General features: G+C 43.8%; 3 protein-coding genes across 3 annotated transcripts in view; 1 reads left to right on the forward strand and 2 right to left on the reverse strand.

Annotated features, from left to right (window-relative positions):
• Positions 1-7,370, forward strand: part of LOC117532309 (serine/threonine-protein kinase PAK 4) — a 35,061-nt gene extending 27,691 nt beyond the window's left edge. The window contains exons 6-9 of the mRNA XM_034195630.1: positions 2,031-2,157; positions 6,702-6,827; positions 6,913-7,047; positions 7,203-7,370. Coding sequence (XP_034051521.1) covers positions 2,031-2,157; positions 6,702-6,827; positions 6,913-7,047; positions 7,203-7,370 — 556 coding nt within the window. The remainder of the gene's footprint in view (positions 1-2,030; positions 2,158-6,701; positions 6,828-6,912; positions 7,048-7,202) is intronic.
• Positions 7,371-13,638: 6,268 nt separating this feature from the next.
• On the reverse strand, positions 13,639-15,129 carry LOC117531922. Its single transcript, XM_034195111.1, has one exon. The coding sequence runs from the start codon at positions 15,127-15,129 to the stop codon at positions 13,639-13,641; it is 1,491 nt and encodes a 496-aa protein (XP_034051002.1).
• A 7,433-nt stretch (positions 15,130-22,562) lies between these two features.
• Positions 22,563-25,216, reverse strand: part of plcb2 (phospholipase C, beta 2) — a 72,451-nt gene continuing 69,797 nt past the window's right edge. The window contains 1 exon segment of the mRNA XM_034195112.1: positions 22,563-23,173. Within this exon segment, the coding sequence (XP_034051003.1) occupies positions 23,003-23,173 (171 nt within the window). The 3' untranslated portion in view covers positions 22,563-23,002.

The raw sequence follows: 25,216 nt of genomic DNA on the forward strand, positions 1-25,216 counted from the left end.
CGACCCGTTTTGAAATCTGAATTTATTCTTGTTCATCGTCCTTTGAGGCGCGTTTATGTCACTCCGGCATCCACAGTCCACAGTTTCAGTCATGCGCTGTTATGCTAGCGCCACCATCAGTCCCTGTGAAGTCAACAACATTTTTCAACCTGGACTTTATTGTTAAAAATCTGAGGACAAAGAAATGATTTGAAGTCTTGCAGTGTTGATTTAGAAAACAAACACGGCTCACGGCTGCATGATGTAACAACTTGGGACAAGATGAAAATTCTAAACCGCTGTCGCCACTGAACAGGTGATGATGTCATTAGAAGCATCTGGTAACACAGACTGAGTCAACGTGCATGTTTTTACCTCATGAAATGTAAAGAAACTTTTTAAAAATGAGAGTCTATGCAGGGCTGGATCCAGAGTGAAAATCTGACAGATGCATTTTTGCCCAATGATAAAATAAAAATCGTACGCATCTTGTTATTCAATAATCTTCATTCTTTTATTCGTGTGCAACATACACTGTCACACTTCTTTTAATATATTTATTATACTTCATGGACCATAGTGAACACTTCTTATTTGTATAAATATGAAATATGATGATGTTCTGAGTGCAGCTTTAAAATAATTAACAGAGTTTAAGTGCCTACTTTAAGCACACAAATTGTTCCATAACTGGAGCATCAATCAATCAATCAATCAATTTTATTTATATAGCGCCAAATCACAACAAACAGTTGCCCCAAGGCGCTTTATATTGTAAGGCAAGGCCATACAATAATTACGTAAAAACCCCAACAGTCAAAATGACCCCCTGTGAGCAAGCACTTGGCGACAGTGGGAAGGAAAAACTCCCTTTTAACAGGAAGAAACCTCCAGCAGAACCAGGCTCAGGGAGGGGCAGTCTTCTGCTGGGACTGGTTGGGGCTGAGGGAGAGAACCAAGAAAAAGACATGCTGTGGAGGGGAGCAGAGATCAATCACTAATGATTAAATGCAGAGTGGTGCATACAGAGCAAAAAGAGAAAGAAACACTCAGTGCATCATGGGAACCCCCCAGCAGTCTAAGTCTATAGCAGCATAACTAAGGGATGGTTCAGGGTCACCTGATCCAGCCCTAACTATAACTATCTCGCATGCACAGGGAGCCAATGATGCAAGGCAACATGCCCAAATATCATGACCAAATTTTCCAGTAATAGTTAGGAGTGCCTTCATTCTCCACAAAGATCAAAAGGTCACAAAGGTCAAATTGTAATTTTTAACTGTTTATGACCCAGGTTATTTTTGACATTTAAATGACAGACTGAAAAAAATAAAAGTGAGATTAATACACAAATTTACATGATGGAAAAGAGGAGGAGTGGCCAAGGAGGGAAGATTTGTTTGTGTTGTGAAGTGTGGTCCAAGTGTGACATCTAGTGGCTTAAAAATTATTCATAGCACCTTTAAGTGCACATCAATGTAGAAATGAGACCAAAAGCATCATCGCACAACAATTCTCACACACACACACACACACACACACACACACACACACACACACACACACACACACACACACACACACACACACACACACACACACACACACACACACACACACATACACACACTTCTTTCTTCCTCTTCAAATGTGCTGCTGTTGAGCACATGAACAGTGAAGGAAGAATTTGGCCCAAACTGAGGTTTTAGATAGAAGCAGAACATTAGACCGAGACCAAGTTCACCGTTTTTTTTCTTTTTTAACTCCGTATCACCCACTTTTATTTCTAGTGTTTCACATAAATGTTTGTTGGTTTTCTAAAAAACAAACAAACAAACAAACAAAAACACTGGATCAACACCAAACCTTAACTCTGTGTTTTAGACCACAGCAACATGGATTTGGAACACACTTTCTCAGTCAGATCAAATTTGCTGACATTACTTTGGGCAGCATTCAGGTTTATCTAAAAACATTTTCTAATGTCTGACAGATTAAATGAAGAAGAAATGAGAACTCCAGCTGTGCAGTAAACGGTTTGTGTCGTGCAGGCTGAGTGAAGAGCAGATCGCCACGGTGTGTGAAGCTGTTCTACAAGCTCTGGCCTACCTGCACTCACAGGGCGTCATCCACAGAGACATCAAGAGCGACTCCATCCTGCTCACGTTAGATGGACGGGTACGTGAACGCCTCGTCTACAGGACCGTTGGTGCAGACTGGCAACGTCAGCGGGCTCCTCCATGATTCTAATGATCTCATTGAACTCATGCAGAATATGTCTTTATGAACAGAATATGTCTCTATGGACAGAATATGTCTCTATGGACAGGGATGGTAACTGACAAGATTTTAATCAATATTGATGTGTTTATTTATTGTGCATATTGGTTCAATTCTTTATTGCTTTCTGATTGATTATCTGTGTGGAGAAAGTGTCGACCTTCACAGCTGTTCTCCTTGTTGTGAGACAGAGTTTGATGTCATGACTTTGGACTTAAAGTGTCTCTGATGTCCCAGACTGTCCAGAGTTGTTTGCTGGCAGTTTTAATGTTGGTGTTGACGGCGTCTGTCCCCGTTTTATTTTATCGACATTTCAGTCTTCTAATCTCACTCAGCATGTTTCAGGTCCGACACACAGCAAACTGGAGGGTGCTTTTACTTTTGGTTTGGATATTGACTCTTTATTTTGTGAGGATCTTTATTACTGGTCTTTATTCTTTATCCAGGTCTGGGTTGTGGCAGCAGTAGTCCAAGCAGGTCATCCCACACTTCCTTATCCTCAGCCCTAACTTTCCTCAATGTTCCAAAGGCATTCGCAAAGCAGCTGAGAGATGCAATTCCTCAAGCGTGTCCTGGGTCTTCCCTGGGGCCTCCTCACACTAGAGACAACCAGGAGACATCCTCACCAGATGCCCGAACCCGTCTGCTTTCAGTGCAAAGAAACAGTGGCTGTATTCTGAGTCCCTCCCAGATATTCAAGGTTCTCACCCAGTCCTTCAATGTAAGCCCAGATACCCAACAGAGGAACTTGATTTCCAAAACATGTATCTATGATCTTGTTCTTTTGGTTGTTCCAAAGCTCATGGCCATAGGTGAGGACAGGATGGTAAATTGACTGGCAAATCAAAAGACATCTTCTGGCTCTGCTGTTTCTTCACAGTGATGGTCCCATATATTTCAGACACACCTCCAATCTGTTGTTCTCACAGTCCAACTTACCCACTCCTGAGCAACACCCCAAGATACAGCACTTGAACTTCTCCACTTGGGGCAGTAACTCTCCCCTGACCCAGAGGGGACAATCCACACTTTTCCAACAGAAGACCATGATCTTAGAGTTGGAGGTGCTGATTCTCATTGCAGTTGCTTCACACTTGGCATCAAACCTGCCTAGTGCATATTAGAGGTCACTCTCTATGAAACAAACAGCACCACATCATCTGCAAAAAAGCAGAGAGATAATTCTGAGATCATCCAGTCCATGAAAATCACACCAGGTTTGGTGTCAAGGATCAGGTTTTTCAGTGTGTAGAGACAGGATCGTGCATTGCAGTGGCCCTGTACCCAATACTCCTGAAGCTTCTACACAGGAGACCTCAGGGAACCAGGGGCCTCATGTATCTTCTACAACATGTTGTACGCCAAAACCCAGAAACTGGCATAAGCACAAAAATATTCAGATGTATCACAGAGTGCATACGCATGGATCCAAGCACATTCCACTTGTACATCCCACTGAACACACCAAGCTCTCCACACCTCTGTTTAAATATGTATATTCATGTTGTTAGATCAGACAACATGAACACAGAAAAGAAATGATACCAAGTGTGAGCTACAGAGGACATGGAGACACGCAGGGATAGTTTACTTAGGACTCTGTCAAACAAAGCAAACATGAAACAGTAAAAGAGGTCGTAGAAGTGTGTGTGAAGCAGTGGCCTCACACTGCGGCTGACAGCATGAAACATCACAACTGTACACACACATTTGACAAATACTGAACACAGGAAGCCTGTTAAGAAGCTAAGTTTCATGATCAAGAAACAAAACAACAACATACAAATTTGAATGCGTACGTGCCCAAATGTGCTGGTTTTCATTCTGAACCATTCGGAGAATAGTTAGATACATTTGCACATCACATATGATTTGAACATTGATGGAATGAAAATGTTTCCTATTAGCGAAAACAAAATCATCATGTGACGACATTAATCTTGGAATGTGATGTATCTGGATAACTTTCGGATGACTGCGTTCCACACCCTGGTGGCTCGGCTCAAGGTTGACTGGCACACTCCTGACTGATCAGCCAGCTCCCGCTGGAATGTCCCTGTTTCCAGGAAGCCCAGCGTGGTCAGTACCTGTGTGGACACAGACAACCCTGGCTCCTCACCATATTGCGCTCTGGGCCGACTGAATTCTGCACACAATTCCATTAACGATGGCCTTGGTGAACCGAAATCAGTTGAGCCAATTATTGTAATTTGGAAGTAAATCCTGACGTTCCCTGAATACTCGCTCACATCTGATTGCACCATTTGTAAGGTCCTCTGACTCCAACACAGCAACTGTTAGCGCCATTTTTTTTTCCAAATCCAGAAAACGCTTGTATACTGGTTGGGCATATTGAGTCGCTCCAGTTAAAACAACAACTTACATGACAATATTCGTGCTCTAAAGAGACTGTCGGCGAGCAGAACGACTTTGGAAATCCACCAAACTACATCTACCATCTTCTGTGAAAAGTACTTTTAATATCTTTTTGCGGTCAAGGATGCCAGAGCAGTGCTTTATTTTCTTTTTTTTCTTTTTCATATTTAGACATAATCCCTGGGGATTTGACAGGATTAATAACATTGCTATTCCTGAGGAAATGTAACTTACTTTTCTTCATTTCTCAGCAAGACGTCACACATTCTCCCCTGATCTTTTTTCCTCTCAACTTACAGTCGAGATATTTTGATTTCAGCACAAAGAAAAACAATAGAAACAAGAAGCAACATGTCCCCACTTGCATGTTAAATTGGTGTCTGGTTTTATAGTGAAGGTGATAATAATGTGTGCTTTAAATAATGGACATGTTCCATTTGTATCCTGAATGACTGCTGCTGTACAGTTGGTACGTGATGTCTGACCCCGTTTTCAAAGGAACCTTCCTCCAACTTTCCCAATTCACCTCCTTGATGTGCTTTCAATCAGATGAGACGTTCTATAGTTACTGTGTGGAAACACAAACTTTAGGGCCCCTCACACATAGTGTAAAGTTTAGACGAAGTGCACACTTAGTGCACATGACGCGGGAATTGTGTGCAAACTGTGTAATGTCGTCTCTGCCTCCAACGCCTCGTACACCTGTTGCTACAACTATTTGCTCACACAAGTGGCTGAAAGGCAAAGTGTACACTGTGTGAACCCATCACATCCTCTCGCGGCAGGTGCCGGCCAAATTCTAGGTGATACACTCGAACACCTAACACCGCTCGCACAGCATTTAGAAAATGTATGACCAGTCGCACTCTTCACACAACAGCAGAATGCAGAGGACCACTGTTGTACTGCTGTGAAATTTAAGTTCCCGACAAGTGTGACTTTGTAAACACACACACTGACACGTGGGTGTGTGCACTCTACTCGTGGGAGGCGTGCCTTCCAACAGAAGCAGCTGTGGTGATCTGTCATTCTGGACATTTCAGCTACACAACACCTACTGTGTTTGGACAGACAACTGTCCACCAAGTCGCATGTGTCTGATTGCTGTATTTATGTGGCCATAAATAAAAAACATATCACTGTGGTGGCGACAAGTTGTAGCAAGCGAGCATGCACATGGAGTGGACACTGACAGCCCCCCAGGTTGATGTGGACCCTCAGATCACAACACGCAGCAGGTGATCTGACATCACGTCACCCATGTGAGCCCTGTTCCACATGATGTGGAGTCTGTGCTGCATGTCACGCACCGTCCACAAGACATGCGTGTCGAGCACAACATGTGCGCAGACCAGCAGATGTGGACGTGATCAGAGCACACTGCTTCTCATTCATGTCATTTCATGACTGTATGTCTGTGACCATGGGTCATCACCAGAGGAACAGACGGATCATATTTGTTTTGCTTGCTTGATAAATGTGGTGTTTTTATATGGTGTGTGATTTTTATTTTTTTTTGTAATACTTCCATGTTCTTCCTGATATGAGGCAGCTTCCTGCAGCTGTCAAAGAACAGCTCCGTAGCTCAGTGGTAAAGTCTGACTGGGAATCAGAGGTTTTGAAAGGTGTGAGTTCGCGTCCCAGGTGGTGTGTTTTTTTTTTTCCTTTTTTTATTTATTCCACATAAGTGGCACGATGTGGTTGAACACATACCAGCTGGTTTTTATTTCTTCCACATAAGCGGCGCCATATGGTGCACCCGGCACTGTTCCTGCTTGACGGACACTAGCGCGTTCACGAACTCTTGTACTGGGTTCGTGCAAGCTTGCCCGTCAGCGCGATGTTTTGTGCGCTAATTTCGAACTGTTTCACACTGTTTCGCCATTTTTATCCAAACACCGTCCAAACTTTGCACTGTGTGTGAAGGGGCCCTACAGACGGATGCCCAGACAGATGGGGTGAAGCCATAATGACCCATGAACAACTTTGTTGATTAATATTCTTATATTTATGATGAGAATTCTTGCCGTCTTTTGATCCTGATGTGTCTCTGCTGTTCCACACAGGTCAAACTTTCCGACTTTGGCTTCTGTGCCCAGATAAGTAAAGACATCCCTAAGAGGAAGTCTCTCGTGGGGACTCCCTACTGGATGGCTCCTGAGGTCATCTCCAAATCACCGTATGGCACCGAGGTAAACCAGCATACATTCCGCTTCTCGTACCATGAAGTTAATGTGATCGTTTGTGATGCAGTTTTGTCTTGCGATGATACGCCAGGTGGATGTGTGGTCGATGGGAATCATGGTGGTGGAGATGGTGGACAGAGAGCCTCCTTACTTCAGTGAAACGCCCGTAGCAGCTATGAAGAGACTGAGAGATGAACCAGCTCCGACTGTTAGAAATGTCAGCCAGGTACATCAGGCAAACTTACAGCTACACAACGTGACGCCACCTGTAGGAGGTCACGTTCTTGCATGTGTCATAATCGAATGTGTCAAAGTGACGACTGCTGTGAAATAATTATAATAGTAATAAAGCAAAAAATATGTCCCCATTCTGTACCCCAGATCTCTCCAGTGCTAAAAGACTTCCTGGACCGAATGCTAACCCGGGACCCCCTGGTGCGCGCAAGTGCCACTGACCTGCTGGAGCACCCCTTCCTGCTTCAGAGTGGCTCATCTCAATGCCTGGTCCCACTGGTGGAACAGTACCGCAAGCGCATGTCCCGCTGCTGACCCTGAGGGTCTCCTGGTTCCCAACACCCAGTTACCGACTGACCCATCCAGGCCTCAGATGAGGACCAGCACTGGGGTCCTACTCCTCTAGCACCCAAACCAACGGGCCCTCGGCTCCAGAGAGCAGACAGCAAGTTGCTGTCAGAGCGGTCGTGGCAGAATGGGAAGTTTGGCAGACAGACGCCGCATAGTTTCGAGGAGGAGCGAAGAAGCACTTTAGGAGGGAATGAAGTCAGCATGCAAATTTCACGTCAAGTTCAGTTGACTGGCCTCTTTTAGCATTCAGACCAACGAGAGCACATCAGTCATTAGAGAACTCCGTATTCCACTCGAACGCTCCTTTATCGTGTTCAGGGTGGGCATTATAGAGGAGTAAAGCTTTTAAAGTTCATACACTCAACAAAAATATAAACGCAACACTTTTGGTTTTGCTCCCATTTTGTATGAGATGAACTCAAAGATCTAAAACTTTTTCCACATACACAATATCACCATTTCCCTCAAATATTGTTCACAAACCAGTCGAAATCTGTGATAGTGAGCACTTCTTCTTTGCTCAGATAATCCATCCCACCTCACAGGTGTGCCATATCAAGATGCTGATTAGACACCATGATTAGTGCACAGGTGTGCCTTAGACTGTCCACAATAAAAGGCCACTCTGAAAGGTGCAGTTTTGTTTTATTGGGGGGGGGGGGGGATACCAGTCAGTATCTGGTGTGACCACCATTTGCCTCATGCAGTGCAACACATCTCCTTCGCATAGAGTTGATCAGGTTGTCAATTGTGGTCTGTGGAATGTTGGTCCACTCCTCTTCAATGGCTGTGTGAAGTTGCTGGATATTGGCAGGAACTGGTACACGCTGTCGTATACGCCGGTCCAGAGCATCCCAAACATGCTCAATGGGTGACATGTCCGGTGAGTATGCCGGCCATGCAAGAACTGGGACATTTTCAGCTTCCAAGAATTGTGTACAGATCCTTGCAACATGGGGCCGTGCATTATCCTGCTGCAACATGAGGTGATGTTCTTGGATGTATGGCACAACAATGGGCCTCAGGATCTCGTCACGGTATCTTTGTGCATTCAAAATGCCATCAATAAAATGCACCTGTGTTCTTCGTCCATAACAGACACCTGCCCATACCATAACCCCACCGCCACCATGGGCCACTCGATCCACAACATTGACATCAGAAAACCGCTCACCCACACGACGCCACACGCTGTCTGCCATCTGCCCTGGACAGTGTGAACCGGGATTCATCTGTGAAGAGAACACCTCTCCAACGTGCCAAACGCCAGCAAATGTGAGCATTTGCCCACTCAAGTCGTTGGAGTTTCAAAGTAAAAGCATGACAAAACTGTGTCAAAAGAATCTCACATTTGCTGTTATGCTAGCTAGCAAGCCAAGTACCCACGCCTTGTCAAGCAGGCTAGTATGTAGTGGGCTCATAAATGAGCTTTTAACAGGTATAGAGGGTTTTCAATCACATGACCGATTTGCTGCAGGACAGGTGCCGTCTCCATTCTGGATTACAAGGAGGCTGGCGCGTGATAGAAAAATGGAGAGAATGTACAGTTATTACGATGCTTTAAATCCTCAAGATAAAGCTAATTATCATGATAGATGTGTAGCAGTTGGTTCAGTGGATCCATATCTTATACTAGATAGTGAATTTAGTGGTGATGTAACGAACTGGCCGACAGTGTCACACTGCGATATTGTGAACTAGGAAGCTGCCGACCAGGTCAGCCTCGCCGGCCTCCTGCAGAGCATCACAGCGGAGCTCTGAAAGCGGAGGTCATCTTGAAGTCCTGAGCGATTTCTCTCAGCAGGCGCTGGAAGGGCAGCTGGCGGATCAGCAGCTCGGTGCTCGAGGACCACAGTGTAAATAAGCATCTGTCTTGGAAGCATTCTTGTGTTATCCTTGGCGGTATTTTTATGTATTCTTATATCATTTTATTACCGAATAAAATAAAATTCTGGGAGCAGTGGATTTCTGGTAGCGGCAGATCTCTCTCAGCGCCACGGTGGCGTGAGGCTTCTTCGCACCGATGTTGAAGCTTCTGCAATTGTTCACCAAATGCATGTAGCGTATCACAGCGGCCACCATGTCGTAATCCAGAATGGGCGCGGGACACAAAATGACGTGACCGATACGTCACATGAAAACCCTCTATAGACTGTATTCTGCCAATGTTTTATTCCGCTAATGTAGGCGGGTACCTGTTAGCCTTTTTTTTTTTTTCTTGCTGCTCCTGTTTGTTGCTACAGCACATCATTTTTTCTCCACTATGTAACTCTGACTTAAACATCGATTTGGCACAGGTTGACAAACACTTATTAGCATTATTGGCATAGGTGATCAAATGCAGTCAAGCTGAGCATGGATAACATCAGCCACATCCTTAATGGTTAGCATCCATTCAGGTTAGCATGAAAACAGTTTTTATAAAGCACTACTTGGGTGTGACAAAAGCAGATCTTATTTCACAAAATCTTTACCTTATTGGTCCCGTGGGCATTAAAGGGAGGTCCAGCCCCCCGCGCGATAACGGGACATATTATAATTTATATTGTAACTTGAATCTCTTTGTTCTAAGTGGTAAAACTGGTTCAACGCAGTTTGACATGCACGTTTAGGCAAATAACAGACTAAAAGCATACCAAACTAAGAATAGAACCATTTAAGTAAAGTAATTATGTAATGCCAAAACAAATAGCAAAGAAAACAAAATAATATATAAACACACAAATATATATAACAATCACCTGCTGTTAACATCAGTCACATTTAGTGTCGACTGAATGGACACTCTGGGAAAATGTGCATCTTTGCAAATAATTTGTTGTGACATTATGCTGTGCTCACGTCGGCACTGGATGTTCTGTTATTTTCGATGAAAGGCTGTGAATGCGGCAGCTGCACACTGCAACGGAACTTGTAAAAAAAAAAAAAAAAAAATAAGAATAAGCTTTTGCTGCTTACTGCAGTGACAAATACAAACCGGATGTTGTTTTATCTTTAATGAGGAGGACAAATGGATGGATTAGTTGAGTGCAGAGAGTCGCCTGGTTTTAAACAAGTAAATGTGAATAATTTGTGTGACATTTCAGAAATGAATTCCTTTATAACCTCACTAACACTTTTTAAGATGTCATCAGAGCCAGTGTTTCCTGCTTTAATATAATGCTGTGCAAAACAATGAATCTCTGTTGTATCTTTTAATTAAGTAACTTATCGTGATCATCATTGAAAAATGGCTGCACCTCATGTCATTGCCTGCAGACGACAGGAATTCTCTAATATCAGGTAGGCTTATTGTCAGATTGAAAAAGGAACCTGCACCAGGAGCAGCCCACAAAACAAAGCGTCTAGGCCACGTGGTTCAAGTCTAACTGCTAGTGTGACCACCGCCGCCATGACTTAAAGCAGCTCATTGTGCATTTATTCAAGACAATTGCACTGCTTATTGTAAAAACTGGACAACAACAAAAATGCTGACTGTATACGAGTTGCATGGCCACACGGAGCATCCTGACCTGAAGTGAACACTCAAACCAAACTGTGATCTGAACGATCATCGTCCTCCGTTCACGTAATACCGAGATGAAAGATTGGCTGCTGCTTTTGGAAAACCACCGGTACGATATTCCTGTTACACATTTATTCTTTGTTTCACAATGATGTTGGCTGTGTGTTGTTTGTATGATGTGAAGTTGCAAATAATTTGTTTAATCTCAGATTATGGATTTGAAACAAAGATGAAGACACTTGATATCAGGCTGTAACCTGGTGAGATGATTTTCTTTCCTGAAACGTGACGACGTCTTAGCATTTGCATCAATTTGACCTTCTTTGTACTGTGACAGACTCTAGAAATGTGTCCGTGTGTGTTTGCAGAGATGGACACACACACACAGTTCTGCGACACTGCTGAGAACACTTTGCACACGCGGTACGTTTCTTTGTATTGTGACATGGACACGCGTTGATACGAGTGTTGTGTGTTTCTTTGCCTGATCAGACATCAGAAAGAATTAGACAGGATTTTACTTTTGTACAAGTCAATAAAATGATGCACACTGAACTGTTTTGTTGTGAATTTATTATATATATAGATATATCTCACACGTTCTTGTTTGTGTGTTCTTAATGCCTGTTGCCTGCAGGGCGTCATACGGCCACTATAATCATTCATCATTACAATTCTTCTTCTTCTTTGTCTTTCGGCTGTTCCCGTTAGGGGTCGCCACAGCAGATCAATGGTTTCCATCTCACCCTGTCCTCTGTATCTTCCTCTGTCACACCAACCACCTGCATGTCCTCTCTCAGCACATTCATGAACCTCCTCTTACAATAATGGTAATAATTATTACAATAGCAGTCGGTGCAAATGTGCAGGTAATAAAACAACAGTTTACAGGACGCCAGCTACATACAGACAAACACGTGGACAATTTAAAGTTTGCAGTTCATTGAAGCTGCATGTGTTTGAATGTGGGAGGAAACTGGAACACAGGGAGAAGATGCCAATTGCACACAGAAAGGGTCAGGTGGGAATTGATCTGTTAGGCAACAGTGCTAACCACTAAACCACCACGCTGCCTGTCTTTTAAATATCCATCCATCCATCTTCTACCGCTTAGTCCAATTAAGGGTCGCGGGGGAGCGCGAGGCGGGGTACACCCAGGACAGGACGCCAGTCTGTCGCAGGGCCACAAATAGACAAACAAACACAGACACACCCACACACACACCTACGGACAATCTTAAAGATTCCAATCCACCTAACCCGCATGTTTTTGGATGTGGGAGGAAACCGGAGCACCCGGAGGAAACCCACGCAAACACGGGGAGAACATGCAAACTCCACACAGAAAGGCCACGGGAATCGAACCCACAACCTTCTCGCTGTGAGGCAACAGTGCTAACCACTAAGCCACCACGCTGCCTGCCTTTTAAATATGAAATTTACAATTACTCATTTAGGTGCTCCCCCCGGTCCTTCATTTCCCACAGTACAAGTCGCACCTGCTAAAAAATGCCTCTTGAAGAATTAAATCTGTAAAGAAGTCACACTGGTGTGTAGGTTTTCTGTATTATCAGCTCATTAATTTGTTGTGTGTGTGCATTGTTCTTGTGTTCTTTTTATTATTAGCATTTATTCTTTGATCATTGCTGTTTAGTTTAGTGCTTGATTCCTGATAAAGTCCAGTTTAAATAGTCATAATTATCATCATCAACAATGAATGTGAGAGTTTTCAGTATACAAGTCATAGGACCCCCCCTCAAAAAAAAAGCATCTTGTACACCGAAAACTATGACACACACACACACACACGTTCATGGATACTTAAAGAGTGTCCGATCACCTCGACTCCTGAGGTCAAACGACACACTTTCTAACCAATCAAATCCACCAGCATCACACCCACAAATCTGCTTTTCAGCCGTTATATTGTTTTAAATTTGAAAAGCTGCATATTCGTGTCCACAGAGTTTTCTTCTTTAAAGACACAGTATGTAGGATTCAGTGTCATCGCGCCGTGGCCGGTCGGGATTTTGTTTCCCTTCAGGTGATGATGTGGATTCGTGCTGCCACGTCTGCATGATTCTCCATTTCATTAAAGTTAAGCTTCTCAAACATGTTAATCTGAACTAGTAACCAGTAGGTGGCGTGTAGGGGAGCAACCACTGATCATTCTTCTTTCTTCCATCAGCATCAGAGCTGCAAAATATGCAAAGTAGAGTAAGTATGTCCCTTTTGTGTTACTGTATCAACATGGTGGTCTCCATGGGGGGCACTCATGTAAATGTTCCTAAATCAACACACTGTAGCTTTAACTAAAGCAACTCTTCACATGCTGCATCCTAAATATCTACCCTCCTCACAACCGTATCACTAAAAATGAGAAAAATCGATGGAACCATTTTTCTGATAATATGAATAATAAAAAACATTCATGTACATAGTCTTCATTACGATGCCGTTTTAAAATATTTATTTATACAGTAAATGTATTTAGGCAAGATGCACACAGGAAAACAAGTATCAACTTCATCTGATACCAAGTTCATGTGATGCAAAATATTTATTTTTGCAGCTCAGAGACGATTTAGTCGCATGTTGTGTAGAATTTTATGCAACTGAACAACAAGCTGAAAATTTGCAAAATGTGTCACAGCAAAATGTGAACCATCGAAAACAGAAGCAAAAGGCCGTTGATGATGTCATAATGTCAACAGCGTAAGCAGTTTGCTAGTCGAGGGCCTGCGGCGAGGAGCAGCTCTCAAACTCACACGTCACCGAGCTGATGCTGTCCGCGCTCGGCCGGCTGTCCACATGCGACAAAGGGAATGTTTCCGAGCGGGACATCCTGCCTCTGACGTGGGACGAGCCTGACGAGCAGCGCTTCACCATTCTCATGAAGTCCGGCGCGGTGAAGCGCCGTAGCAGTCTGGTCCCCAGCCCCATGATGCCCGGAGTGCCAGTTGTGCCAGACTCCATCCCTCCAAACAGCAGCTGGTTATGTCTGCTGGTCAGAGCAAAGCTCATCCTCGATGGGGTGACGTCGTTTCCGTCCTCACCCTGTGATTTCTTGCTGTTTGAAACAGGTTTTGGCAGCACTTTGTCAGCCTCGTTGGTCAAACCGCGGCTGTTCCGTCGGAGTTTCGTCTTGTCTGTAAGGCATCTGTCATCCTGTAACGAGGCTCGTTTCAGTTTACTGGCAGATGGGTCACGCGTGTCACCTTGGTAGGACTGCTTTCTGCTGCTCACGAGGTCCAGGTTAAAGGACTTTGCCTTTCCCCAGACCGGCTGTTTGTCCTGATGTCCGTCGTCTCGGCTGATGCCTTTCTGGCTCAGCTCAGGCAGAGAGTTTGGCGTTTTAGCCCACCTCAACTCTCTAATCTGACAGTTCTGCAGCTGTTTGGTGCTGAAGAGAGAATCGTGATCTGATGATCTCTGACTTCTCTCCAGCTGAGGAGGGAGAGCCCAGCTGTGGCGATGCTTGTCCGCTTGACATCGTCCCCTGGGACATCTGAAGCTGTTCCAAAGCCCTGCACTGTCCCCAATTTTCAGCTGCTTTTGAAAAACCCTGGGGAGCTGATCCTCATTGTTGCTACTTGAAAGTCTCTCGAGGACATGACGGGGGAGTCCGCTGGGTGTCCGATGCTCTCCTGCAGCATCTCTTGGATCTTCAGTGCCAAGACCCCGTCTGCCAGGAAAGTTCAGAATCTGTACACACTGGACATGGCCAAAGAAGTCGGCCACCTCTACGGCTGAGTGACCAGCATTGTTGGTTCTGTCCAGCCTGAGTCCCAGTCTTTTGAATGCCCGAACTAGGAACTCCAGAACCTGGCTGTGTCCAGAAATTGCAGCATACATCAGAGCGCTGTTGCCCCAGGCATCAGACACGTCCGGGTCGGCACTGAACTGCACCAGCAGCTTGACCACATCAAGGTGACCCATCTCACAGGCCAGGCTGAGTGCAGTGCGACCATCTCCGTCCTGGCAGTTGACATTGGCTCCTTTTTCCAGCAGCAGCCGAGTAAACTTGGTCCTGGTCCCGCTGTCTTGTAGGCAGACGGCAAACATCAGTGGGGTGCGGCTGTTTTCTGTCCTAAAGTTGATGATGCGTCCGTCTAAGGCGTCTAGAATGAATCGAGCCAGGTGAACTTTCCCACCGTGCATAGCATCTAGGAAGGTCTTGGTGCCAGAGCCCTGGTGTAGATCTTTAGGTCTCATCATACTGGAACAGGTGCGTGTGAAGCCTCAGCTGAGCCAGAAAAGGGCGAGAGAGAGTAAAAAGAAGTTCTTCGCCCGTCCTTTGCTGACACACGGTCACCGCAGAGTGAGACTCGACGTCGAGCCGCCGAGGTTTATATACCTCCCGCTCCACACGCCCACTCCACGTTGCCATGGAAACAAACATCTGAGGACCATTGTGCCGCTTCCATTCAGCCCGAGCAGTCCGCCTGGAGACGACATCTACAATCGGCAGAGAATAATCACTCAAAGAGCAAACAGCCAGCGTTTCGATACGATAATAAAGAATTTCCTGCAGCTGATCGTCTCTTAAAGAAAAGATCTCTGTACTAGAACTGTGTGAATAGTAGATGCCAGTGAGTCCTGCTGATATCCAGCATCGTCATCAAGGACCCCAGAAGCTGTGTGGGAAGAGTCGAGGCTGAAATCACTTCAAACACTAAAAAGAAGACACGTCAAAGCCGAACATTCAGCGTTTTGTTAATGGAACGTGACTTTTGAAGGCAGCATGCGTTCGCCACAAAGTGTCCTTCATCCACACGTCAGCACAGAACTCTTTAGTCAAGAGGTTTTCAATTACTGCTGTTTGACACACTGAAGGTCTTTTTCTAACAAAGCAAAAGAAAGAACTCAAACCATCCAAACAAAAAGCAGAGAAAGCCTTATTTTATTACCTTGTGGAAATAAAACCACAAAAGCAGCACTGGAACTACAAAGGAGTTCTGGACACGCAGACCTCCAATATGATGAAACATTTCTAGGTGCAAGGACAGAAAGTAACAGACAATAGAACATATTTCTCTTGGAAATTGAACACATTTGAATGTAAAAGGTTTTATGGCAGTGTCCTTTATGTGATTTTTGTTCAGGGTTTGAACAATATTTCTTCATGGTTTATAATTTTACCTCCACAGTGAAAAAATAGTAAATCATTTTTAAAAATACATAAAAACGGTAATGAGAATAACAGCAGAGAAACACACTGAGTGAGACAACAAACAGGATTTATTTGCAGCCGTGAGAGCTAAAGAGATCACTGGACACGAGAGAAACGGTCCGTACACAAACAGCATCCAGGTGGAAACTGTGTGCAGGGTGTGACCGAGAGCCGAGGTCATCGAGGAAAACAGGCTGAGAGTCAAAGCACAGGAGATCAACCTATCAGGCAAATAATCCAACAGATGACAGGCTAAGCTCAAAGAACACCAAAATGCAGTGTGGGTCGGCAACAGATGCTCAAACACAAGAAATAAATGAGAGAGAGAGCAAACATAGGAGAGAGACAATCTGGCATGGGAGTGACAAGTTGTGAGTGTTATAAACTGTAAGAACCAATGAGAAAACGACATCTATGCCATGAACCCTGAAGCCCAAGTGACAGGAAGTAAAGCTGCAGACAAACAGAGCAGATGTCAGAATTAAAGCATGAGACATGTACAGATTGATACCTAGAGGTTAGACTAGACAGAACTTTATTGATCCCTTGGGAAGACGCCCTCAGGAAAATTGAGGTTCCAACAGCAAACATGGTAAGAAGCACACAGAGTATCAGAAGTGAAAGTAAAAAAGAAAAACAGTTTGCAATATCAATACCAGACAAACTGATCAATCCTGGTTTATTGGCTCCTACTGTTGCTCTCCTTCCCGTCCTCTGTCTTCCTGTTTCTCCTCCTCCCCCTGAGTGAGGATTTGTACAGTCTGATGTCCTGAGGGACAAAGGAGTTTTTCAGTCTGTTGGTCCTGCACTTGGGAAGGAGCCGTCTGTGGCTGAAGAGGCTCCTCTGGTTGCTGATGACGGTGTGCAGAGGCTGACTGGCGTCGTCCAGAATGTCCAGCAGTTTGTCCAGTGTTCTCTTCTCTGCCCCTGTCACCAGAGAGTCCAGCTTCATACCAACCACAGAGCCAGCTGTCTGACCAGTTTGTCCAGATATTGCAATGAGTTGATAATGGAGGAAAAATGAGATTTTTTTTATTTAACCAGGAAAATCTCATTGAGAATAAGAACCTCTTTTTTCAAGGGAGTCCTGACCAAGACAAGCAGCAGCAAATACAAAAGCACAGTTACACAGACACAAAAAGATTAAAATTTACAAGCCTATTATTAAAAAAACAAGTATTGATGTGGATTCTGATACGGAATTACTCAGTGTAGTTGACCAGATGGAGAAATCTGTACTTCTGCACACAGAATTTCCAGTTTGGCATGAAAATGCTGTTGCTACAGTAAGTTTCGCCGACCGAATTACTTACAGTAAAATAAATCGTGCAAATGATGGAATTGAATCAGAATGGGAATAACACCCTTGTGTATGATGATTTGCGGACATTAAAACTCAATTTGAAACTGTAAATTCCAGCATTAACATCCGCAAATCAGACACAACAGGGTTATTCCCTAATTAGCATCTAACAAATTACCCAATACAGAACCCTGTGGCACCCCCCTTGCGGACAGTAACAAATTCTGAGCACAGACCATCATATTTAATGCACTGAGTCCTGTCACTGAGGTCACCAGGCAACTGCTTGCTCTGAGAGTCCCGACTGAAGGAGTCTAAGTTTAAAAAAAAATCACAGTCAACAGTGTCAAACGCTTTCAACAAATCAATAAAAAGTGATGCACATTGTTGCTTCTTGTCTAATGCAACAATAATGTAATTTACCATCTTCCCTACAGCTGTGATGGTCCTGTGTTTTTTTTTTTCCTGAAACCTGACTTTTATATTTAGAACATAATAGACGGGAAATAACAGATACAAACTAGAGGTCAGAATACAACACCAGAAACATGAAGGTGTGAGAAAATTAACCCACAAGCATATTAAGGCTCAAAAGGCATCTGGATGTGGGTTTTATTCCTTCACACAAATATGCCCCCCACCAATTCAAGAAATGATTGTGTGTGTATATATATATTTTTTTTATTTTTTTTTCCAGATTTTTTCCTATGTACGTCCGGACAGTGACTGGCTTTTATATTACACACAACTCTGTTAGTGAATGAAGAATGAATGTTGTGTGAATTTGATGTGCCAGTCAAGCTAATGCTAAATAGTGTTTAGTGAGCTTAAATTAACTGAACCTTTGAGGCCGTTTCATATCCTGATTTATTTTTTAGATAGAAATAGTCTAATTCTGTATTTTAAGGGACGGGTGGTAAACCTATCCCAAAGTATCTCTTTTACAAGTACTTTAGTTTGCCGTCAGTTAAAAGGCAATGCTGGATATTGCCACATTAGTTTCAAATGTGGGCTAATTATTCAGGTAGTGACTGAGCTAGCTAGTTAGCCTAGCCCAGATGCTACAGCAGCCTGTCGACTTGATCTAATTAGCGTGTTGCTAGTAGAAAAATAACCTTGTTTGCCAGCAAATACTACGTGTTCATCTGATCAAGTGTGAATTGTGATTTTACTGTGAAGTTATTGCTTTAGTTATCATACGTACAACAACATGAGTGCAGGTAAGATTTGTTTTTGTGATGACGGTAAAAAAAAGAAAAAAAAAAGACTGCAGTCGCTGTGATGCAGACGCTCGTCTGGCTGCAAACAAACACATCCGTTACCCATTTATACGATTTATTGAGCCAGAGGCGAGCAGGCAGACAGGCCAAAAATAAGAAGCACCAGATGGAAACGGAAAGAGATGGAGATCAAACGTGAGCCTCAATGAGGCCCAGGTGGCTGCTGGGAAACGCAACTGAGGTGTGCTGCGGCAAAGGTACAAAATCAAGTCTGCATCTTTTAATGAAAACCACTTCAAGTCATTTTCCATTTCAGACAATCGTTCGGCAATCACAGCGTCAGACTGTTTTATGGCAAAAAAACAAAAAAACAATTATTCTTTCAACGTCAGATGATAATATTAAGCAGCGTTCATCGCTTTGCTCCTCTTCACATGTTCTTACACAGTGGGTGAAGGTCAACCAGGAGTGTGGTGGACAGGTTTGTGGAGTGGACTCAACTAACTGCAGCTCAATGTGTCTAAGACGAAGGAGCTGGTGGTGGACTTCAGAAGACCCGTCCGAACCCAGTTACCATCAATGGAAGTGAGGTGGACATTGTGGACTACTACAAGTACCTGGATGTCCACATAGACAACAAACTGGATTGTAAACACAGATGCTGTGTATAAGAAAGGTCACTGAACCTGGAGCAGTTCAGGAATCATCAGCATCAGTGTGTCAGTACTCAGAGTAGGATGACCGCTCCAAGATGGCGGCCGCATTTCTTGCACCCCAGCAACCAGCGCGGCGTCTAGTCTGTGTGTGTCTCAGTGTTGAGAGAAGATGTCTCCACAGAGCAGACCACAGACACAGAGGAGTGTGCTGAAGCTGTATCCGGTTCCATCTCCACATGTATGGAGGACATAACCATCAGAAAAAAACGTCACAGTGAGGCCAGAAACCATGGCTGATGTTTGAGGTGTCCTGCTGACGTCCCGAGACACCGGTGTCCTTAGAACAGCCAGAGCCGAGCAGAATGAGGCTCTGGGATAAAAGGGCCTACGGACATAAAACTCAGGAACTGTTTCAGGATCACAGGAACTCCAGGAAACTGTGGCACAGAATCAGATCTGTTACAGGCTACAAGATCCCCCCTGCAACCTGATGACCACACTGACTTCCTGAATGAACTCAACATCAACAACTACGTTAGATGTTTTGAAGGAACTAAATAATGATGATGATGATGTGACTGGAGTGTGGTCCGGGCCCGGTTCGGCACACCGCACGGGTTTGTCCCCCTTTGACTGGCAAAGGGACACGTTGGACCGGACCGCACGCACACAGACATGATGATGGAGAATGAATGTCAGTGAGTTTGTGCTGTGGTCTTATTGCTGAATGGAGACATCACACTGACTACCATCATGTTGAGCTCAGTCCATGTCCACATCCCTACCTGCCTGGACGCTGTGTCCTCAGGTAGCTGATGGTGGTGTGTTTATTCTTTCTGCGGTTCTGATCTCAACACCTTCTTGGGTTTTGATCACACGTTAACTCGTTTTGAGGTGACAGTTTGATTTTGATAGAAGAGTCTGAGATTTTGTGAATGTAGTTTGAATTTTTGGATTCCTGATTCAGGTTTTGAGAAAATGTGTTTCAGAAATGAGAAAAAAAAAACCATGACACCGTAATGTCACAGCAGCTGATAGATCAAACTGGGCCCACTGGGACTGAACACCCGCCTGCTGAACTGGATACGGGACTTTTTGACAAACGGTTTGTGTGCGGGGGGAAATAACACCACCAGGCTGTCCTGCTGAGTCTCCTCGTCTTCACCCTTATGACCCACAGCTGTTGTACAAAGTTCAACAAAATCACATCATCAAATATGTTGATGACACAACCGCAGTCAACCATGGAGCTCCCCCACCCCCCCACCCCACAGTCACACTGGCTGAAGTTTTGGCTAAAAGTTACTGAATCGATTTCAAGTCGTTTCAGATCAGATCATTCTAAATGAACCAACATCGTCCTTGAATCATATCAGCATCCATGAATCAAATCTTTGTTAAATGAATCGTTACCCCCCCCCCAGCTTTACAAATAGATAGAAAGAACTGTGAGGTGTAGAACTTAAGACATAGGATGTAGGACATAGAACATAGGATACACTGGAGCATCCGGGAGTAACTTTATCCTTGTAGCATCTACATCTGTGCAGTATCCCGTGTTCTTTATTGATTATGTGTACACAGATACAGTTATTGATAGTTTTTTAATCCTATCTCTATCACCATCACACAACTTGGACTTTTATTCTGTTTTTATTTATTCGTGCGGTGCATCGATATTGTGTTCTGTGACAACATCTGTGATGTTTTTCAATGAATGACAATAAAAACGAGTGTCACTCTCAGTCTAAGTGTGTGAGGGATGATCCCGTGTCATTTTGTTGAACTGTTCTTTGGAATGTGATCCATCTGTTGTGGGAGTAATGAGTTTGTGTTAGAGGAAAGCCTCAGTGAGGGTTCACGCCCGGCCTGCGCCCAGATCCGGTTCGGCGTGAGAGCGAGCTGCGCGGTTACGTAAGGCCGAATGCTTTCACACATCATGTGTGCTGTGCATGAGGTGGCAGCACTCGCAGGCACAAACTGTCTCCACACACGGCGTCCACTTTTAAATGTCACCGAGTAATCGGATGGAGACGGCAAAGGGACGAGGACAGATCGGTTTGGATACTGAGTCAGAGGAAAAGCCAAGTTCATGAATAAACATTTGGAGAAAGCAAAGAAACAGGGACCAGTTCCATTCTTAAAAACATTTAAAAAAATAAATCATAAAACCTCATTAACAGGAGGAGGGTACGGTGGCTGGGAAGGGCAAAACTTATTTACAACTTTAGAGAAAAAATTTACAAAATTAGAGCTGCAACGTTACAAAAGTAAAAATATTTACATTTAGAAAACAAATTTACAAATTGATAAACATTTACAAGAATATGGTGACATGGTGGATTAATGGTTAGCAATGTTGCCTCACAACAAGAAGGTCATGGGTTCAGTTTCCACCTGTGGTCTTTCTGTGTGTGTGTGGGTTCCTCCGGATGCTCCGGCTTCCTCCCACATCCACACACATGCTGGTTAGATGGACTAGAAACTATAAATTGGTGTGAATGTGTTTGTTTGTATGTGACCCTGTGACAGACTGGCGTCCTGTCCAGTGTGAAACCACCTCACACCCTCTGACCGCTGGGATAGACTTCACCCCCTGCAACCTTTAACTGGAGTAAGCAAAAAATTACATTCATAAAAAATGTTTGTTGTTTTTTTTATTTCTTGTACATTTGTTTTCTAACGTGCACATTGTATTTCCAGTCCCACTGTACCAACACGTGGACCCAGTCACATGACTCACTTGTGAACTCAGTTCTTTGGTTCCAGTCCGCCCAGCTGGAAACAGGTGCCGGTGTTGGACATGTGACTGGCGTCCCCACACTGTGGACTCATAGACTGTCTTCTGCTACACAATTAGGAGACAAGCAGCGGCACTAGTGGGTTCCAGGACCTATTTGGGATTTACTTATCTTCCTCGATATTCACCTCCATCAAACAGGAAGTGTTTCAGTCCACAGACGTGCATTTTTTGTATGTTTTCACCAAATATGAGATTGTTGAGTGACACCTAAAACAGAAACACCAAAAACATAAAACATTCAACGCTGAAATTTTAAACGACATTTCAGTGAACCGTCACAGCCGTTTGGAAGATCCAGAATTAACTCTGGGGGTAGATATGAACGTCTTTGTCTCATCACCTTTGGTTTTTGTTACAGTTGTTGTGAAGAAGGTGCACACACACACACACACACACTAGCAGCAGAAACGACTTTATTATGGTTCATTTTCATAAAAAAGAACAACAACAAAGGAGCATTTCTGCATTTCCATAAAGGATATTACACAAACATGTGACATCAAGATACATGATGTTTTCTACCAAAGAAACAAGTGCTGATCACATAAATGGGCCGGACAGATATTTCAGCTTAAAATCAACAAATACAAAGGAATTATAACAGCGACTTCATTTCACTACTGAACACAGGTACCAGTCACCAAAAATATAATTCATTGGAAACATTATTTAATTTTATAGGAAAACTTCAGACTTTTGCTGCAAACCCTTCTGCATTGATGAATATTATTATTGTAGAATATTTTTGGTATCGTGAGCCTGAAAATGAAAATCATAAAAAAACATTTTTACTATGAACAGCTCCACTCAGTTTAAAATTTCCCAAAGTGTTAATGGAATAATCATGTTTAGGCTGTAGATAATAAGATGAAAAGAAGATATTTATCCAAACTGAGCTGAACTGTGATGTCATAAAGGCACAATGAAACAAAAAGCCTAACCCAAGAAGACGTCTCCATAGAAACCAACTCCTTCCACCTTCTTGCTCTCAGTCTGGTCCACCAGCTCGGGGAAGTGGACCTCCAGACAGACGTTCACTGCCTCCATCACCTCCACCGCCAGGGACCTCATCTTCTGCTCATGTTCCTTCAGGGCCTCCTGATTGAGCTGGGGACACAGGGGTTAAAGGTCAGGTATACTTCACACTGACACCGGGTTAAAGGGATGGTCAATCTGAAAAGTTCAACACAGGTCAGGTGACTCAAGTTAACAAGCAAACCTGAGTCAGGTTGAGTGCAGGCCTCAGTTAGACCAGAGTCAGACCTAAGTTGGAGCCAAGACGCTCATAGTCAGACCTGAATCCATCCTGAGTCAGACTTAGGATATTTAATTTATTTCATTTATACTCAACAAAAATATAAACGCAACACTTTTGGTTTTGCTCCCATTTTGTATGAGATGAACTCAAAGATCTAAAACTTTATCCACATACACAATATCACCATTTCCCTCAAATATTGTTCACAAACCAGTCTAAATCTGTGATAGTGAGCACTTCTCCTTTGCTGAGATAATCCATCCCACCTCACAGGTGTGCCATACCAAGATGCTGATTAGACACCATGATTTGTGCACAGGTGTGCCTTAGACTGCCCACAATAAAAGGCCACTCTGAAAGGTGCAGTTTTGTTTTATTGGGGGGGATACCAGTCAGCATCTGGTGTGACCACCATTTGCCTCATGCAGTGCAACACATCTCCTTCGCATCATCCGTGAAGAGAACACCTCTCCAACGTGTCAAACGCCAGCGAATATGAGCATTTGCCCACTCAAGTCGGTTACGACGAGGAACTGGAGTCAGGTCGAGACCCCGATGAGGATGATGAGCATGCAGATGAGCTTCCCTGAGACGGTTTCTGACAGTTTGTGCAGAAATTCTTTGGTTATGCAAACTGACTGTTTCAGCAGCTGTCCGAGTGGCTGGTCTCAGACGATCTTGGAGCTGAACATGCTGGATGTGGAGGTCCTGGGCTGGTGTGGTTACACGTGGTCTGCGGTTGTGAGGCTGGTTGGATGTACTGCCAAATTCTCTGAAACGACTTTGGAGACGGCTTATGGTAGAGACATGAACATTCAATACACGAGCAACAGCTCTGGTTGACATTCCTGCTGTCAGCATGCCAACTGCACGCTCCCTCAAATCTTGTGACATCTGTGGCATTGTGCTGTGTGATAAAACTGCACCTTTCAGAGTGGCCTTTTATTGTGGGCAGTCTAAGGCACACCTGTGCACAAATCATGGTGTCTAATCAGCATCTTGGTATGGCACACCTGTGAGGTGGGATGGATTATCTCAGCAAAGGAGAAGTGCTCACTATCACATATTTAGACTGGTTTGTGAACAATATTTGAGAGAAATGGTGATATTGTGTATGTGGAAAAAGATTTAGATCTTTGAGTTCATCTCATACAAAATGGGAGCAAAACCAAAAGTGTTGCGTTTATATTTTTGTTGAGATAGCACCAAAATCACAACAAAGTTGCCTCACGGGGCTTCACACAGTAAGGTCAAACTTCACTAACCCCCAGAACAACAGTGCTAAGGAAAAACTCCCTCTGAGGAAGAAACCTCAAGCAGACCAGACTCAAAGGGGTGACCCTCTGCTTGGGCCATGATACAGACACAAATTATAGAACAATTCACAAAATACAGGAAATGGTCACAGAAACAGACACCAGGATAGACTCCAGTCACACCCGAGTCAGACTTGAGTCAGACCTGAGTTAGATTTCTTCCACCAATCAACAAGAAGACACAGAGAAGCCAACCCCCCCCCCCCCCACCCCTCACCCTTTCCTTTGATATTACTGTTTTTTAATCAGGTCAGGGGTCACGTGTTGATGCTGGAACATCACCTCCACACTACAGACCTGAACTGTGTCCTGACTGCAAACTAAATGTCCAGGCAGACACATCTCAATCTTTTCTCTCTGGTCTATTTTGTGGACTTTGAAATGACCCTTTTAGTTTTTAATGTTTGGTTTGTTTGTTTGTTTTTTGCCCTGTCATTTGGATGAACAACAGATTTTTATGTTTTGCTTGTTGATTTTTTTTTTTTTTTATTTAATATAAAGCTGCACTCATTTTATTAAAAGTAGGACAGAAATGATGTTGCGATTGTCTCTGAGGCGTCTCTTCAGCTTCACCCA

The sequence above is a fragment of the Thalassophryne amazonica genome, chromosome 19, assembly GCF_902500255.1.
Source record: "Thalassophryne amazonica chromosome 19, fThaAma1.1, whole genome shotgun sequence".
Classification (NCBI taxonomy): Eukaryota; Metazoa; Chordata; class Actinopteri; order Batrachoidiformes; family Batrachoididae; genus Thalassophryne; species Thalassophryne amazonica.